A 20431-nucleotide genomic window follows, 5' to 3' on the forward strand; every position below is an offset into this window, starting at 1 on the left:
GAAAATTCACTAGGCAGAGAATTCAAGTGACCGCACTAGCCACTAAGCATGTGATGGACTGGGGAGTGTGAGGTTGTCGAACTGGAATGAATGGGGGAGTGCCAACTTTCTACAGGGTTATTAGAACTAATGGAGCTGTGGAGGTACTTTTTGATCGCACTGTATCATTGACATAGATTGTTGAGAATAATGGTCCCAGTACTGATCCCTGAGGCACGCGAGGAGGAACTTCAGTTCCCGTATAAAACACATTCTTGTGTTTCCCATAAGTAGGATTCGAACCAACTCACAGTAGTCTCTGACAAATGCAGATTTCTCATTTTATGGATGAGCAGGTCAAAATTTACAGAGTTGAAAGCTTTGTTAAGGCCAAGAAGAGTTAGTATTGTCACTTTATTAGAGCCAATTGCTTCACGAATGTCGTCAGTCACCTTAAGTAGAACGGTGCTTATGTAGTGTCCAGCTCTGAAACCTGACTGAAACTTGTCGAATAGATTGTGTTCATTCACGTAGTCCTCATCCAAATTATAATATGTTCATAGAACATAATATTGCAAATACCAAAAATAATTTCTACAAAATGAAGAGTCTAAATTGCATGGGAGCAGTTATCTACTATCCAGGGGCGATTTCTCAGGGCATGCTATGCTTGCTGTGCAAGCCCAATATTTTCGTAGAATGTGTATTTCTCAAAATGGCGTTACGTACATTAAAATTTATTTTGATTTTTGGAATACTGTATAGGCGTAATACCATCCGCTGGTTGCACACCGCAAGTATCACAACGCTTGCTTGTTTCTCGGAGCTACAGGGAAGACATGGAAATAGTGAGAAAATGATGTGCGCGCAAGTGCCTTCCTCCTTAGTCCGTCCTAGGCGCACATGCTTCTGTTATGTGTTTGAAGCTCTGGTCCGAGAGCTACACCAATGACTATTTAACGTTACACGGACCAGTATTGACAGCGGGAATATGCTGTGATTTGCGAGTGCAATGTAATTGTATGAGCGGAATGCATGTGTTAGCTGCTACATGTATTATTAATTCTTAAACATTAATTTGAAGTGAGTTCGGAATTGTGTGTTATTGAAACATTGTTAAATCCATTTTCCCGAAGGACTATTCAAGAGAAGACAGACATTATAGAGAATATGTGCGCTCGTTCAGTGCAGCTCAATACAACAACATGCAATGGTTGGCAGCGTTGAAAAAACTAAATAAACTGTTTTGTTGGCCATGTTTGTTATATTATATCGAACTTCTACATCTGATAAGCGAATATGATCCATGACTCATAATGATTTCATAATTATAAAATAAATTATTTATGTGAGTCCGATTATTTTTATATTATGAATTATTATATCCTCCCATCTTCCCCTATGAATAAAAGAGCAAGCCTAACTTTCGTGACTAGCATTCGCCCCTGCTACTATCCACTTGTGTAAACTAATAAAGGAGATAAAAAAAATGTCTATTGCAACTACTTAGCTACTTACAAATAGATTCAATACCATTAGGCAACTAAAAATTAAACTCTCTGAACATGAAACTAGTTAACATCAGTAATCCAGAAATGTATCATCTCAGTTATCAGCAATTCAATTCATAAATACATGGTGGATAATGCAGTATTTAAAAAAACCAGTAACAATCGTTCTGTAAAAAAAGAATAATAATATAATATAAATATTTGAAACTTTTACCTATGAGGTATATTCAATCCACCATCTACAGCTCCTTTCATAGCACCAAACACTCTGGCACCTGTAGTAGTGCGCATTAACCCAACATCTAGATAACAGCGGAATGCTCCAGGTCCGTCCTCCACTGCCTCTACATTATACTCCTCCCCTGTAACTTCGGTGCAGCCCATATACAACTGGTCCAATCCAAGCTTCTTCAGCAACTGCACAAGAAAATATCTCATCAGGCATGCTTGGTACTAAGTAACAAAAACATCTTTATTTTATTAACAGGTTGATCAGTATTAAAAAGCTCGTTTTTTAAAGTCAACAGCTATGATCTGTTAGTTAATAAGTGGATCATCATTTCAACCTGTTCAAGACTTATTGTGTCCATACTATCAGGACTGTTCACATAAAATTTGCTCTAATTTTCTCCCTTACAATTTATGCATTAAGATGGAAACCACTTCCCCATTTGATAACTGAATACGAAAAGTTCCCCTAATGCACATACTAGATTCCCATGAAATTTCCTAACTCCAAGCTACATATTAAACACGAATTATTTTCCACACTGAAGCAGCAAGACACATTATAGGGGTGAATACACCTTTTGAGAATTTTTCAACATAACTGCTGTAATTATAGATTGGTTATTATAAATAGAAAGATGTCAATAGTATTACAAACCCAACACATGCACAATTTTATTATACAGTGTAGTCAGATTTTCCTCCCTGATACAGGGTGATTCAGACCACCCGTAACAGTAATTTATTTCGGAAACTAGTGCAGGAAAATTTTCGAGACAAACATATTTATAACTAAATCACATGTGAACTTTCACTTGAGATTGATTTCATCAATCAGCTCTAACAGGAAGTAGGGCCAGTGGCGTATCACTTTAAAATTTAAAATGGGAGTAGGGTCAAATAGGGTACCATTTGATAGAGCTCTTTAAAACAAACAACTTTCATAGGAAACGTTTTTATCAATTCCTACTCTTTCAATGAGAAAACGTACAAAAAGACAATGTCATCAATATTGAGAAATGTTACAAGACGAAAATATAAACAAGACAATTAATGTTGACATGTTACTGAAAGGCTTGACAATTCCATTAATTTTTTTTTTTTTAATTTCAAACTATCTGCTGTTCTGAGCAGCACACGCCTGTACTCTTCTTTTAACACTGTCAGTGACTCCTAATACTTCCGCGTGGTCAAGTGGCTGGCAGAGTATAGGAATTAATAAAAACGTTTCCTATGAAAGTTGTTTGTTTTGAAAAGCTCTATCAAATGGTACCCTATTTGACATGACTCTCATTTAAAATTTAAAAATAATACGCCACTGACCTACTTCCTGTTAGAGCTGATTGATGAAATCAAGTTCTAGTGAAAATTCACATGTGGTTTAGTTGTAAATATGTTTGTCTCGAAAATTTTCATGCACTAGTTTCCGAAATAAATGACTTCTAGGTGATCTGAATCACCCATTGCCTTTTCGTACGTTTTCTCATTGAAAGAGTAGGAATTAATAAAAACGTTTCCTATAAAAGTTGTTTGTTTTGAAGAGCTCTATCAAATGGTGCCCTATTTGACCCCAACTCCCATTTGAAATTTTAAAGTGATACGCCACTGACCCTACTTCCTGTCAGAGCTGATTGATGAAATCAAGCTCAAGCGAAAGTTCACATGTGGTTTAGTTATAAATATGTTTGTCTCGGAAATTTTCATGCACTAGTTTCCGAAATAAATTACTGTTATGGGTGGTCTGAATCACCCTGTATAACGAATTCTTCATAGCAACACATATGTAAAAATAAAAAGAACGAAGGAGAAAATAATCTTCTTTACCCAAGAACATCACTAGTGCAGGGCTGCCAAGTGTCAGTTTTTTAAGCTGACATCATTGTTCTCTAAGGTTTGTCAGCCTGGTACCTGTTTGTCAGCTTTTTTCACAAGTGCTGTGCCAGGCTCTATTTTGTATCATTCAGTTTATTTCAATTTCCAATTTACATTCTTATAAAGACGATAAAATAAAACTCAATTTCGATCTTCAATGAAGATAAGACAGAATTCCCTCTTCCACTGTATGCTGCAAATTAAACTATGAGGGAAAGTGCCATGAACAAGTGTTTGATGAAAAATATAATCATATAAAAAAAAAAAAAAAACAAAACAAAACAAAAAAAAAAAACAGAAACTTGACACTATAGAACAATATTAAATTTACAAACACACAAAAACACATTCTCAACACAAATGAATTTCAAGACACTATTTTCGACACAATCATGAATACACCTCATTGCTACAAGAAACCAGAAGATAATGCTGGAACTCACTAGGATTCAGGTGATGACGTAAACCACGTCGTAACTAGTCAATCAGGTCATGTATCACCAAAATTTATCATATTAACACAGTGAATTAATCCAATGTGAAGTAGTTACCGGTATTATTGTTCAATAACGTTCATCAGTAATATTTTAATAAATCCTGATGTGCCACTGAAGAGTATAATAATAATAATTCATAGTAATCTGGCTGTATTTTTTTGTTTCATATTTTCAATGTTGAATAATTTATTACTGTATGGTAATGTACAAGGTGGGTCAATAGTCACTTTCCCCAAACACTCACTCGTTTAAAAAGGTAAAAAGGTAAAGGTATTCCCATAACAAGCCATGAAGGCACTTGGGGGGCATAGAGGTAGAGCCCCATGCTTTCCATGACCTTGGCACTAGAATGAGGTGGTGTGGTCGGCACCACACTCTGACTGCCTTTTACCCCCGGGAAAGACCAGGTACTCAATTTTATAGAAGGCTGAGTGAACCTTGGGGCCGTTCTGAAAGTTTGGCAACGAGAAAAAATCCTGTAACCACCTGGGATCAAACCCCGGACCTTCCAGTCCGTAGCCAGCTGCTCTACCAACTGAGCTACCCGGCCGCCCCGTTTACATTTAATTATATTCAATTTATATTTGAGTACACATTCCTTTACAGATTTTGTTCAAAATGGAGGCCCTGTTTCTCGATACACAATTAACAATGTTTAGACACTGATTTACAGATGACAGAACATAACTCACGATTTTCACGAATGACTGTTCGATTATCTGTCTCAACTGACGTAGATCCTGCAGTTTCTGAACAAAAACATCATTTCTCAGGATACTCCACAGCAAAAAATCATACAGCATCAAACCGCATGATCTGGGTGGCCATTCTGTTGTGCCACGACAGCCAATCCATTAATGGAATTGCTGGTTCAAGAAGTCCCTCATTCCTACACCAAAATGAGGTCGTGCTCCATCCTGTTGTCATATCAACTGCATATAGACAAAACGAGGGCTGTTTCCAAGACATGACATCAAAAAACAGTTGACGCATGAACATGGTTGCCAACGCAACACTTATTACACCAGCAATTCATTTGTTCAAGTTATGACATCTGTAATTACATGTATATAAATATGAAACCTAAGAACGAACATTGGGGAAAATGACTTTTGACCCACATTTGTGTCAAAGAAGGAATTCTGACTATATTTTGTCACTTGCACAAAAAAATTTGAGTCTTTCTCTGCTATAATGCTCTTTTTCAACTCTATTTCCATCATGGAGAGCTGAATTAAATTTTACAAATGAATTTGTATTAAGTTCTCAAATGGAGACAATTTTGTAGGTAATTCTTTTACAGAAAATAAAATACCCATTTGATTTGCTCAGCAGCTAAGAGAGTACAACTAGTAATGCAATGTTTTAGGGTATCAGCACCACATTACAGATGCAAAGACATCCATCAACAGGAAAGGCAATGGCAGGGGAAACCTATCTGATGCGTTTTTTTAGTTCGTTATTTAACGACACTGTATCAACTACGAGGTTATGAAGCGTCGATGAGGCAGAGGATTCGCCACAAATTCACCTTAAGGTTGGGGAAATCCTCAGAAAAAACCCAACCAGGTAATCAGCCCAAGCGGGGATCGAACCCGCACCCGAGTGCAATTTCAGACCGGTAGGTAAGTACCTAAACCGAATGAGCCACGCCAATGGCTCTGATGTGTTATTAATAACACTCCACAAAAACATCTCAACACACAAACAAACAAATACAATCATACAGGCATATACAAACTCAAATGTAACACCTGCAACAACTTCTACATAGGACAGACAGGCAGATCATTTCAAACACGTTACAAAGAACATATCACAGCCATAACAAAATTACAAAACATCTCCACATATGCAGAACACATCACAAATGCTAACCACACCCACAGAGACATCAACACAGACATAGAAATACTACACATCCAACCAAAAAGCCAGAAACTAAACACACTAGAACAATATGAAATATACAGACATACGAAAACACACCCCCAAAGAAATTCTCAACATACAACTCAATTTCAGAACACACACGCTCTTTGACTCTACATTATACCACACGAGCACACCCTCACAGGAAACAAAACAAGAGGTTCCAAGACCAACAACGACCAGTTCTGAGGATGACCCATAAATAGGTCGAAACATGTAAACAAGGTACGTTAGAATTTAGCACAAGAAAGTCTTATCATACATATTCCGAAATGATACAGTGTTAGTAGTGTACTCAAGATGTATCATTAAATTTAATAAGAGTCTTATAAAGTACTGTACAATGGATTGACGTAAAATCTTTATAAACTATTATGTATTGACAGACTGAATGAATAGAACAATGGTGGCTCTTGTTAGATTAATGCAGGGAAGGTAGCTGTAATGTGAGTCTACCACTGCGTGAGAATTCTGCTCCGGCTTAGAACTGAAGAGCAAGAGCAGCTCTGGCCGGTTAATCAGAGCCGCTCTCATGCCCAGCCCTGGCATACACTAAATGTATGAATTTTTCTTATCGTTTATTGTTGCCGAAGTTTATAGCTGAACAATAAGGTACTTTCGAAACATTCTTCAAATAATTATGCAAATCTAGTCTTTCAGGTGAAGCTCCCTGTAAAGCAGATTTGAATAATTTCAAGGAAAAAATTGTTCCGGGGCCGGGTATCGATCCCTGGACCTCTGGTTGAATGTACCAGCGCTCTCCCAACTGAGCTACCCCGGAACTCCACCCGACACCGTCTCAACTTTTCCCTTTATATCCACACAACTCGCGTGGGCTGACGAAATGCCAGAGACCCACATCGAGTGCACACAAACTCTGTGTGACTTGGAATTGTGGTTTTCTGTTAACATACACAGTGACGGGTCTCTGGCATTTCGTCAGCCCACGCGAGTTGTGTGGATATAAAGGGAAAAGTTGAGACGGTGTCAGGTGGAGTTCCCGGGTAGCTCAGTTGGGAGAGCGCTGGTACGTTCAACCAGAGGTCCCGGGATCGATACCCGGCCCTGGAACAATTTTTCCCTTGAAATTATTCATTCTTCAAATAAATCTTTCACTTTTTTATCATCAGCTGACTCTTCCTGCAGAATTAGTTATCTGCCACTTGGATTGTTAGCAATATGCACGCGCATGTCCGTATGGCAGGAAAAATGGCCAAGTTTTCTTACTGTATTAATATCTATACGTGGTTATACCAATGTTCAGCTGCATAAAGATAAAAGAATTTTCCACAGAGCTATCACCAGTGAAAAGTACAACAAGCAAAACTGAAGGAGTTAAAAGATTCAGCATAATAAAATTTAACAGCCATGACACAATAGCAACTTTGCTGGATCCACGATTTAAGAACCTACACTTTTTGAATCCAGTGACGGCTAGGCAGGCAGCAGAAAAGTTGAACAAATTATAGAAGAAGATCGGAAAAGCAACAGTGATAGTAGTGAGTGCGAGTCAGAAATGAATTGTAAATTATCACTCCTTTTGGAAACAATAAGGAAGTGGTCCATGGACAAAATAAAGAAAAGGATTGGCACATGAAACGAAATGAAAACAATTTTCCCATCCTATTATAAGTAGGCAATGTCTTTTCTGGTTGTAGTAGCCTCCTCAGTGCAATGTGAGCAACTGTTTTCGAAGGTGAGGAGCTTCTCTTTAGAGAGGGCTAAAAAGAAAAAGTGTTTTTTAATTAACTGCTACACCTACTTCCTATGTGGCACCAAAAGGCAAGTGAAGTATCCAATTCTCAATGGTTGAAAGGTCTGGGGAGCAGGTGAACTTCACAAATATACATTACAGAGCTGTCACGAGTAGCTTTTTGCCTGCAAGAGCTATAGTTTACTTTGTACTATGATAGAAATACTTTAAACACCTCTCATATCCAGTGGCAAATCCTTATAATTCCTGAGTTACTGCTAGTGTTGGGAAAAATCGAATGATTATTCGATTACTAAAATATGTTTCAGCTGAAATCATTCAAAACTTAGAATTCTGTAAAAAATTGTGGCGCAGGTTAAAAGATGTTCATTCAGTTGCTGGAATACATTTTGAATGTAATCTTTCATTCAATGCACTATAAAGGACAAATTAGTTTTAATATTAGCGCACATTAGTCCCTGTTTACACTTGCTCAATGATCGTTCGACTTATAGCGCGGGCGCATGCGCAGTACAGATTTCATTCCTTCCCTTTTGACATCTGCTGGGTGGAAGCTGTTTCTATTTCTGTGCGACATTTCCGTAGGTGGCCCAGCCGAATTCACGCAACAGGACCCAAACATGGTTCGGAAAAGGCAGTAGCAGACAACTTTCAGCTGTTTCTCTGTTTCCGCACGCTTCATAGCGTCATGTCAGAGTGGAACAAAAAACAAGTAATGAAATTAATCGAGCTTCACGAGTAATGTCCATGACATCTGAAATAAGGACTATCACAATAGGATTTGGAGGGAAAATGCGCTGGAGTTTATTTGTAAAATTTTGGAGTCTGTTCATCCCAATACTATTCCGTCCGACATCAAAACAAAAATAAAGAACATCAGGAGTCAATATGCAAGAATAAAAAATTAAATTTACGATTCATTTTAATACAATAAACATTTATTGGACAATTTTGTTCCAGTTTGAAATCTTTACTGAGAACATGGAATAACCCTTTCTCCTAACAAAACACTTTAAGCTGCAGAAGCTAAAACAGCTGCTTTTCTATTGTTCAAATCCATTCTGTTCATTTAAAAGGCTCACCACATCATTCACACGTTGCTCGAGCTCAACAACTAGCCTCGAGTAGCAGACGAGAAATCTACCAAGAGTGAAAGGTAATACTACATTTAGCCGACAGAAAGAGCTTGAGATAGGACGTTCCTCGACGAGTTGCGTGGACGAGAAATCTGCCTAGTGTAAATGGTGATGCTACATATAGTCGACAGGAAGCGCTTGATGTTGCACGACAAATAGCAAGTGTAAATAGGACTTACAGTGCACATGAGAACACACGCATTCAAGTTAGTTAGTGGGGTTTAAAAAGAGCGCATCAGCTACTATGGTTATTTGCACCCTTCACATGCATTCAAAGAGCAAGGTCAAGCGATCAGCTGACAACTGCTGACAAGATACACGAAGTCCATTACTAATAGGCATTAAAAAAGTTAGCTAGTGGTGTTTAAAAAGGGCGCATCAACTACTATGGTTATTTGCACCCTTCGCATGCATTCAAAGAGCAAGGTCAAGTGATCAGCTGACAACTGTTGACAAAATACACGAAGTCCATTACTAAGAGGCATTAAAAGTGGATGTGCCTAAATATAGTAAATTACTGTTCGAACAGGAATACAGGAAACCTCGTGCACTGAATGAAAGGTTGTATTTGAAATACAACAGACATTTCAAGATACATACAATATTTGTCCTTGGCACTTAAAGCTTTAAATTAGTGTTTTTTTTTTAAGAACAAGTTTCATTTTGTTAATAGGCCTAACAAAAGTAATGTACTGTAATGTTTCTGTTTAATTAACGAAAATAATAAAAACATTTCAAGAAAACTACAGAAGTTTTCCATTGGGACTTACAGCTTCAAATAAATCGACGTTTTTATTTGAGAACACAAAAATGTATACTATAACTTTATGAAAATAAGAAATGAAAATGTAGCTATAATTTCCCACATTATTTATATCTAAACAAAAATAACGTATAATATGTTTTAATATATGAAAAGAGAAATAAAAAATTTCTAGGTGCATAGGCCTACATAAGCCTTTACTTGGAACTTCAAACTTCAATATCAATCAGTATTTTATTTAAAAACACAAGCATGTCCAATTTTGAAGAAGAATGTGTGTTCCTTTTTTCTTTCAAAATGAAATTTTTTGAAAATGATTTTAATAATCGAATAATTCGAACAGTTTCCAACACTAATGACTGCATAAATATTTCACACAAGGTACTATACAAAAATAAATTTTGAAGCTAATTAGTATTCATGTGTTCATTTCCTAAATAAATGCTACTCTCCAACAGTATAAAGTAAGATTCGTAACTGGTTCCCATTCATTTGTTCACTTTAATTCTGAATATACTCACTCTCCGAGCCAAAAGTAGACCTGTACAATAGGCTGCAGCGTAGTTAGTAAGGCCAACTTTAACTCCATAACGAGGTAACTCATGGCTGTATGCTGCACACAGTATCATGTCACCCTCAATACGGGAGTATGCAACCTGTAAAGGCAAGAAAATTTTATTCATATGTATCAAAACATTAAAATGCTCTTACAGAATTCCTCATATACATACATCATACATAACTCAGAATATAGCTGCAATGTATTTAATGCTTATATCTAGTCTAAATGAAGAAACATCAGTAGTGACTATTTCTCAAGGAGTAGGCTATGCATCCCACTGACTAAAAATGCTGACATGTTTTATTATAATATACTTGCTGATAATTATTATTGTGATTTACACATTTCCTTTTGTGTATCAACTCTTGTTTTTCCTTGTTTCAATAGTATTTTACACAATTCATTACTATTATTATTACTGCATCAATAATATGACTTGAGGCTTTTCCGGCGTTTGATATAGAATAACTCTTCTCGGGTTCTCAGCCAGGTGAGTTGGAGATTAGCTTTCGACGGCTGAAGAAGATGGCAGAGCTAGCCGTCAAAAGCTTGGAAGCTAATCTCCAAATCACCTGGCTGAGAACCCGAGAAGAGTTATTCAATAATAATAATAATGTATTTGCATACAAAATCGATCATAATCTTTTGTTATATCTTATTAGGGTTGCCAACTTTTCAAAATAAAAAAAGGAAAATTTTATCGACTTTTTAGTAACTCATGCTTTCTTAATTTCTATTAAAAAAATTACATATTTAAGGATTACACATACAACCATTGCACACACACACTCACATTTTTGTGTATTAGTATCTAATTTTTAACGACACTTCCATGTTTTGAAACTGATTTAGCTTCATTTAGCAATCTGTCATTTTTTAATGCAATAAAAACTCTTTGCAGGGCATGTCAAACTTTGTAACAATTTGAAGCTCTGAATTTATCAGTTCTGGCGACACTTCATCATTGAAAACATTCGTTCCACAAACTCATTAGTCAGGTTATGCTCAGTATGAAACATATGTTGTTCAACTGTCTGAACCTCACAAGTGATACCAACAAGAACCACTTATGAGGATATAATGGGGTAGGGTGGCCAGTTCCTTTCCCCCTCCATTGCACACATCACTGATTAGCCACATATTACACTAATCGGACTTTAGCAAAAAAGATTGAAAACCACCGAACTAAACAATGAAAAATTAAGATAGTTTTTGGGGAAATCAATTCGTGATTCTTCAACCTCAAGGAAGAACTATGCAAATACTGGTACGGTAAATGCTATGAGAAAACTATGCCACAAATTCGACATATAAAACAAGAGAAAAAGATTTGGGAGACATGGACAAGACCACCAATACACTGGGAAGACATGTAATAATTGTAGTGGTTGGTACACTGGTTGAATCTGAACCTGGTGACATATTTGGACGGTGATTAGCAATAGTGATCCAAGCGCCAAAATTGCAAACTGAGATAATTGATCAATTGAAGACATTATTACAAAAACAGCCCTAGTCACTTTTAATGAAATTGTGTTAAGGATACATTTGCTACTATTTCAAATGTTTACAGACTCCAAAAATGACATGTCAGGTGCAATAGCCACAAGGATAAACACCAGTTGTACGGAAACAGCTGACATGTGTTGTTCTATTTATTTTTATTGTTCTCCTGAAAAATAGCAATTTTGACAAGGGTTGTTTTTGTAATTATGTCTTCAATTGTAAACTTTTACGTAATAAAATCTGTGTAAAAGCAATTTTTTCCAAAACTGGTTGAAAATTAAGTAATGTATACTTTACTAGGCACATGTTAATTCTCATAAATATTAAAGCCTTATGCTATGTTTTGTTAAAAAAATGACACTTGGATCATTATTGCTTTATTATAAAACTATTATTCTTAAGTTTAGCAACAATTAATCATCCACTAAATTTTTAACAATTTTATGCAGATACTCGTAGTACATGATCAAGTTTTTTCAGCAGTATTAATTTGACATCACAAATACAATAAAGAGAAAAGTAATGTGTAACCTTACGTGACATCATATAGGCCATTAAGTCATCAAACTTAATAGGAAATATAGCGACTCTTCCTTGGATTCTACCCATAAATTCAAATGAGAATATATTTCAAAATACTGTTAAAGAACAACATATTCCCTAGTAGAGGGGCAGAGAAGGCCTGATGGCTTTATCTCTACCAGGTTAAATAAATAACTAAAAAATTATCCTGAGAGTATAGACCTATTTCAAAATATTAGTAAGTCTTATCACTGCCCGTGTGTCTAAGCATAAAAACATGCTGAGTAAGTTCACCTCGCCACGCATATTGGCATATAGCAATTAGGAAACAAACCAACAATACATAATGAGTAAAAATATGCTGAAGCCATTCACCCCACTGTGCATCTCGTTGTTCAGCTGGAAAGAAACTGATTTGATTTTCAGGATGCAGCTGCCTGAAACTAGCGTTCTGATTGGTTGGTTGTCGCAAAGGAACATTATTGTATCTAGGGCTCTGTAAAGACTTTAGCAAGCAGGGAGTGATCTTCACCTCACTAAACATCACGTCGTAGCTTTTATGATAATCAATCGCGCTGTAATTTTTAGAATTCATAGATAAATGTCTAAGGAAAGCAGAGAAAAAATTCGAAATCAATATTTTTTTGGGAAGTGAAAGATCCCTTCAAAATAAGCAAAATTTGATAAGTGACAAACTTTTTTATTTTTCACTTTAGATGGGAGGTCAAAGCGAGAGAAATGTTTAGAAAGAAGGTCAATTATTTTCAAAAGCGGCTCCTACTCAAAATCCTTACTGGCTTTCGATTTTCGGAGAGATATTAAACTTTGTCTGTTAAAACTGTGGATTCTCATAGAAATAATCACGCTGACTTCAAATTAGTTTTCAAAATGTTTTCACAGCTTAATGTTTTCGAGTTAATCGTGAGTTTTTAAATTTAAGGATGCACTTGAAGGAATGGTGGACAGGAGAAAAGTTCGGGACAGAAGAAGGAATCAGATAATACAACATTAATATTTTTAAATTGTATGAGGAGGCAAAGAGGAAGGTGAAAAATAGGAAATTGGAAAATGCTGGGTTTGTAATGGAAGACCCGGTGTTGTACAGGAAATTATGAAAATGAAAAGTGGAATTTCTTGCTAATGGCAAATAATACAATTTCATTCATTCGGTGTTCTGCCCAAGGACAGGTATTTCAGTGCAAACTCAGCTTTCTCCAATCTTTCCTATTTTCTGCCTTCCTCTTTGTCTTCTCATATGACTCATAATGGCTGCATTCAGCCGGGCCAGCGCTGTGGCAGCGCTTCATTTTTGCTGAGTTACAGCAGCTGTTAGTGGCTGAACGACCAGACTGCAAAATGTCCGCTGTGTTTACAAACAAACACGCCATTGTTCTGTCTACACCGGCACCATTGGTTAATGTCTACCCCCTCCACTTTCGCTGGCTAGCAGCAGGCTTGCAGCAAAAAAAATTTTGCTACGAAATATGGCAGCCGCTATTCCAGCGCTGTCAGCCAGCAAGGCGTTCAGTGCAGTCACTATTTCAGCGCTGGCCCGGCTGAACGCAACCAATATCTTAATGCCGTTTATCATCTGATATCTTGTTCTGCCACGAACTCTTCTCCTATTCACCATTCCTTCCAGTGCATCCTTCAGTATACAGTCTTCTCAGCCAGTGACTCAACCAATTTCTTTTCCTCTCCCTATCAGTTTCAGCATCAAGGTCTGCTCACACCAACGTGGGACGTGGGAGCGAATGCAAAACCATTGCAAATTATTGTGAGAACAGTAGGATATGAATCCACTCACACTGTAGCGATATAATCCCACCTACGTTGTGGGACTGCAGTGTTACTACTCACAGTTCACTGCAAGCAGCATTTTGCCACATCCCGCATTCATTTTGGCAATGGTGACTGAACAGTTAATAGAGTTTTAGGAGACTTTCCATGCTATACAACAGGAGCAATGAAGATTATAGGAATGTAAGGAAGAAAGATCAGTTGTAGGATGAAATAAGGAAAGAACTGCATGCACCTGGTATTTATCACTGCTTTATAACTCTTATTTTTTTTACTTGTGTGTACAGAAGGTGAATCTCGAAACTGCGTACGTATTTTAGTGGGTCCAACAGTATGTCAAATAATAGGATACATGTAACATGGTATATTGTTCTCAATGAAGAGGAGAGAAAACGGTGAATTGTTCAATAGTTAAGCAGTTTGAACTTTCTCCATTGCTAATTGTCAAAAATTATAACACAACATTTCGAAGAGCGGATCTCTCTTCGTCTTCAGGTAAAAATCTACTGTGGGGATCGTTACAAACAGCTAGACTGACTGATCGATGACCGTCAGGTGGTGCAAGATATAAAGACGGAAAACCCAATGTCATAAGCTGCTTAACGTGAAATATATGGAATAAAAAGAAGAATACCGTGGCTGTAACTAAATTAATTATATGTAACAACACAAACAAGAAATAATATACACTTACAATCAACAGTGAAAATAGTGGAATTATGAAACACTAGAAATAATGAGCATTATAATTTTTGACAAATATCATCATCGGCACGACAGCCCTTCATGGGGCCTGGCCTTCTTCAGAAGTTTTTGCCATTCCTCCCTATCCAATGCCAAACTTCTCCAATTTCTAACACCCAAAGTCTCGATATCATCCATCACACAGTCTTCCCATCTCAATCTCAGTCTCCCAACCTTCCTTCTTTCCATCGGAATAAATTTTAAAACTCTCTTCGCAACCCTATCATCTTGCATTCTCACAACATGCCCGGCCCAATCAAATCTTATTTTTATAAATTTAACAATGTCCGGCTCATTATATAATCTGTACAGTTCGAAATTATATCTTCTTCTCCATGTTCTGTTTTCTCTAACTGGTCCAAAGATTTGCCTAAGAAAATTTGGGACAAATAGGAATACCACTGCTCTCCGAGTGCACCACTATCATGTTTATATGTATGTTAGACAGGAATGGGGAGTGGAGAGGAAGAGAGAGAGCATGTACAAAACCTGCAAGGATGCAGTAGCCTACCTACCCGAGACACTTATGAATAACTTGGAGCATGAACTTATATAGGCCTAATCATATCAGAGTAGAGGGCCTGGATGAAGATAATACATACTAATTACTACATGTCAAAATGTTATCCATAGCTGGGAAAATGCGTTATGTTGTAGGCATACATTGCGAGTCCTGCGCCATGGCATAGTGGTCCAAGGCATCCTGCCTAGGACTCACGTTATGGAATGCACGCTGGTTCAAGTCCTCATGGGGGAAGAAATTTTCTCACGAAATTTAGGCCAGTGTATGGGACCGGTGCCCACACAGCATGGTGATGCACTTGGGGAGCTACGATAGGTAGCGAAAGCCAGCTATAACAGCTGGAGGGATCATTGTGTTAACCACACAGTACCTCCATTCTGGTTGGATGATCGTCCACCGCTGCTTTGATATGTGGGCGTGAGGCCAGCAGCCGGCTGGTCGGTCTAGGCCCTTCACTGGCTGTAGCGCCACGGATTATTATTATTATACATTGCATACCCGAAATGCTAGTTTTCTCGCATTCTTTTGCTATGTTTCTCATCGATTTTTCACTCTTCTTCACTGCTTTCGCTGTTCTTTCCATAGCTCTTTTCAGAGGAATAGCTAGACCACTCTTTTTTCTTCTTTACAGAACTTAAATACATTATATTTTATCTTTCTACTTTGCGAACGTATTTTTCTCGCGGTGACTTCCTAGTCAGAGTGTCCATGTTTAAAAATTACACACAATGCTACCCTACGTATAGAATACTTCCAAAGCAGTGTTGCCAACCATACAATATGAATCGTGCATGTGCGACAATTTGGTATCATGTACAATTGTGCGATCCGCAGACAGTGCATAAAATGTAGGATCCTATCGGCAAAGAGGGTAAAACATGTCAAAAGGAGAGAATTTTTAAATATTACAATGAAATTTTATATATATATTTCTCCAGTATTATGGGTATATTTCATATTTTATACATTTATAGTAGTTTCTGCATTTAGCACTTCTGCAATACAATTAATGTAGAAGTAGACTGTCGCAAATGCATTTCTATAAAGATTGCTCTTCTTTGTCTTCAAGCCCAGGTGACATGACAACTTTATTTTGGTAAACATTATTATAGCGACAAGAAATCACGCAATGACCATTTACATACTTACTTACAAATGGCTTTTAAGGAACCAGCAAGTTCATTGCTGCCCTCACAAAAGCCCGCCATCAGTCCCTATCCCATGCAAGATTAATCCAGTCTCTTATCATATCTCACCTCCCTCAAATCCATTTTAATATTATCCTCCCATCTACATCTCGGCCTTCCCAAAGGTCTTTTTCCGTTACTTGTGGCTATTCAAAAATGATGCTGACAAACATTCGTTTATTTCCAAATATCTCAGAGAAACGGACTCTCCAATCCTCTCAATAGTCTAAACATAATTACTGTAGCCACATAAGCATGTAATAACTAATAAGTTGGCTGTAATGTTTTGAGAACCCCATAACAGAAAAAGGAAATAAACATGATCAATATACGAGCCTATTTTGTACACATAGTACAAAGAACAAGAATCAGCCTGTTATATATGGTACTTGCTTTTGCCAGTCGTGTTTCGTGGTAATGTACGGACAATAAGAAATCAGATGTCATTGTAATAGGTTCTTGACAGGAAATAGTCGCAATGGAATCAGAAGATAGTGATAGTGGCCCTAGTAGGTCCTACTCCCAAGAAATCTACATCCGGTGTACCTAAATATCATCATCATCATCATCAATAACAGTCTTGGATTAGACCTCCTGGCCTGTTCTGCTTCCAGAAGAAAGTTGATCTTTCCATCTCTTCCTTGGTCTTCCGATGTCTCGTTTTCCATGAGGTGTATAGTCCAATAGTCTCTTGGGTAACCTACTGTTGGGCATTCTTAATACATGTTCATACCTGTTGCGGTGTACCTAAATATACAGGACGAAAATAAAATTGTAGAAAATTATGGTAAACAATTCCTTAATTTAAAGCTTGGTTTTGTTCTGATGAAACAAACTGTAGAAGGGCTAGATGTAGGTTCTGGCTCTTATGTTTCTGCTGTTGTTGATCCTCCTGAAGTAGACTTGGGTCGATTCGTGAACGAATCGTTCATTCGAACGACTAATAATAAAGAATCGTAAGAATCGATTCGTGGTATCAATGAATCATCGTTCAAAAGAATCGTAACGAATCGTCGTTCAAAAGAATAGTAACGAATTGACATGGTATCGTAACCCACGATTCTATTTACTTCTTTGATGTAGCCTGTCAACGGACATTTCCAAACCGTGCCGAATACTCCCGAACGAGAGTGAAATCAAAATACTGCATTTGTTAAGTATGGAAAATAATGAACACAAACCTGAAATTTGCATAGTTAAATAGAGATGTAATGCAAAAAATGTACTTCGTAATAAGGTTCAGTTGATAAATTATAATTTAGAAACATTATCTTGGGTAATTTTGTAGACTAATGGAGGTCATGCTGAATGGTTCCAGCCAATGAGAAAGAGACAATCCAATGTCTCGCCTCTTATGCCATCTATGCGAGAGATGTAGAACGTTTTTGTTCTACGCGTGGTTTGCAAAGGAAAGTGCCCTGTAAGTCGTTCGTTGACAAATCGTTGGAATCGCAGAGTAGGAAGAATCGTGAACTCGATGACGATTCAAAAGAATAGTTGGAATCGCAGAGTGAGAAGAATCGTGGACGAATCGTTAGAATCGATTCGTAATGTATGGTTGAATCGTTGGAATCGACTTCTGAAAAAGAATCGTGTTGCCCAACTCTATTCTGAAGATACTCCCATGGTCCGGAGACAACAAAGTGTTTAAAAAATCATTTTATGTGGTGATATTTAATTTGTAACAATTATTTCCCTATAAGAATTTTAAAAAATCATTTAAATAAAACACTGTGGAGAGCGTTTAGATAAAATAATCAAAATAGGCCTATTTTATACGTAGGGTACAATCCTCCAATCAAAAGTACGATAATTTGGAACCAATTGTGCGATCCAGCCAAGCCTCAGGGCTGGCAACGCTGTTCCGAAGTAATTTCCTTTCTGAACATTGACAATTATTGGCACTGGAAAGTACCTATTGGCACTGAAAAGTGCCTTTCCATAAGCATGATGATGCGCATTTGACAAACTCAGACAAATCTGCTCTTTTTAGTATTTTAAGATATAATTTTCAGTGAGGAATATGTATACTGAACGTTTCCCAATTATTTATTTTGTGTGCACAAGGTTGGAATTTTAAGAGGGAAAGGAAGGAATCATTGTTCTGAAATTTATCCCTGGTGTGTTTCTTACAACCCATATATTAATGTTTATTACGTTGTATTTTCTGAAAGGAACTAAGTGACAATTTTTCCCACCATATTAAACGGCAAAAAACGTGGCGAGGTGAACTACTTCACTATGTTCTGCTGAAGTGAGATGCATGGCGAAGTGGGTTGGACGAGGGGCAGACTGTTTATTATTTTTGTTGAATGTAATTTAGAAGTTAAAAAGCTTAAATTTATTTATGGACGAGAAGACCCTGTAATATAGTTTACATATATTATTTTGCTTCAATGTTTTATTTAATATCTAATATATTTTTGCTACTCGGAGAGGCAAGTTAAACAACTCCAACATGTTTTTACCCTAATTTAGACTAATATATGTAATCTCCTCATCAAACCCTACCTAATCTTGTCGCTAACAGTGTCGTTCTCTCCCAGTAAGAGGAAAAAAACGCTAAACTGGAGAATTCCCACAGTATCTTTGAACCGTGCCGTTACGTTTAGCACCAAATTTAAGTAAATACACAATCTCGCCAACATAAGAACACGACGTTGGAGGGAGAAATTTGTTTATCCAGTTGTTCCAAAAAAAAATTCTACCGACGCTACAGGCCAACGTCATACCCTTATACTGGCGAAATTGTGTTTTAGCTCCTTTTGGTCGTAATCCTAACGGTACGGTTGAAAGCTACCTTAGCTAATTCTCAAGTTTGTCATAAAAAAATTAGGTACCATCTTCTAACCATAAGAATGAGCCATGTTTAAAGATATCGACATCAAATATAAAGATGTTTTTACCTGACAAGTGATATCCTTATTCGAAAACCTCACAATGAGTCTGTATTTCGGCGTATTATACTTGTTCTTGTCTTGGATCGTAAGACGAAGACGTGCATAGTAGTCTGTCTTTCCTTCACGGCGCCTCTTGAATTTAACTTGAAAGCGCTTGAAGTACTGCTTGTTCTTTACTATTTTCACAAATCCCTTTAACAGAAAAAACAAATTAACAATTGCTAAAACCTACTAGCCTTGTAATTAAGGTACGGATTCTGTAACAAAAATAGTAGTCACTAATACCTGACATATCATAGCCTATCATTCTTTTGACATGTTTATAAAATCACTCCCCTCCTCTATATAAAACAACACACATCAACTTAAAAGATTTGTAAAGCTACGTATACCAACACCACCTGTAAAGGTAACACATGTAAGGAAACTTTCAAATTTACCCAGCTTTTAATAATTACATAAGGCTTAAATGAAAGACTCTATGAATTATTACATGGAGATAAGAAGCTCAACACATTCAATGTGAAAAAGAGACAAATTATTACAACAAATATATAATTTATACGGGGTCGCCATTTTCACAGCAACACGTTGACAATACTTTCATCGTGAATTATCATCATAATCTCACAATTTACAGGGACAGAACTATAAATATAGTGTACTTTTAAGTGTCATTAACAAATGTCTGCACAATATTCTTAAAAGTAACTCACCATCTTGGGTAAAATAAGATCTTAAAAGGCGACCGCCACTATAAACATACACGTTTGACGGTCGTTTCTTCAAAAGAATCAACAGCGCCTGCGTACATGAAGAAGAACGAGAACGTACTCTTCTCTCTGACATTCACTACCAACGAAAGAAAATTAAATTTTCTTATATTTTAGGAAAGGAATACATTGTAACAATTTTCATAGACAAAATTAAAATTAGTAACAGTGTCGAAATTAATATAAGTCTTCTTTTATTTACTGTATACCCTTTTACGTAATCACTTTTCGATACCGAGATTACTAAAATGTACAGAATATTCTTTACTATTTGGAGAAAAC

At 36.9% G+C, this 20431-nt stretch overlaps 1 protein-coding gene and 1 non-coding gene across 2 annotated transcripts in view; both read right to left on the reverse strand.

Moving 5' to 3' along the window:
- RpL5 (ribosomal protein L5) overlaps positions 1–20230 on the reverse strand; it is a 36150-nt gene extending 15920 nt beyond the window's left edge. Inside the window, exons 1-4 of the mRNA XM_069834032.1 lie at positions 20093–20230; positions 19383–19568; positions 10154–10288; positions 1705–1907 (exon numbers count right to left, since the gene is read on the reverse strand). Of these exons, the coding sequence (XP_069690133.1) occupies positions 1705–1907; positions 10154–10288; positions 19383–19568; positions 20093–20095 (527 nt within the window). The 5' untranslated portion in view covers positions 20096–20230. The remainder of the gene's footprint in view (positions 1–1704; positions 1908–10153; positions 10289–19382; positions 19569–20092) is intronic.
- Positions 1978–2055, reverse strand: LOC138705293 (small nucleolar RNA SNORD36). Its single transcript, XR_011333684.1, has one exon. It is a non-coding gene; the product is annotated as a small nucleolar RNA SNORD36 (small nucleolar RNA).
- Positions 20231–20431: the final 201 nt, after the last annotated feature.

The sequence above is a fragment of the Periplaneta americana genome, chromosome 8 (assembly GCF_040183065.1).
Source record: "Periplaneta americana isolate PAMFEO1 chromosome 8, P.americana_PAMFEO1_priV1, whole genome shotgun sequence".
Classification (NCBI taxonomy): Eukaryota; Metazoa; Arthropoda; class Insecta; order Blattodea; family Blattidae; genus Periplaneta; species Periplaneta americana.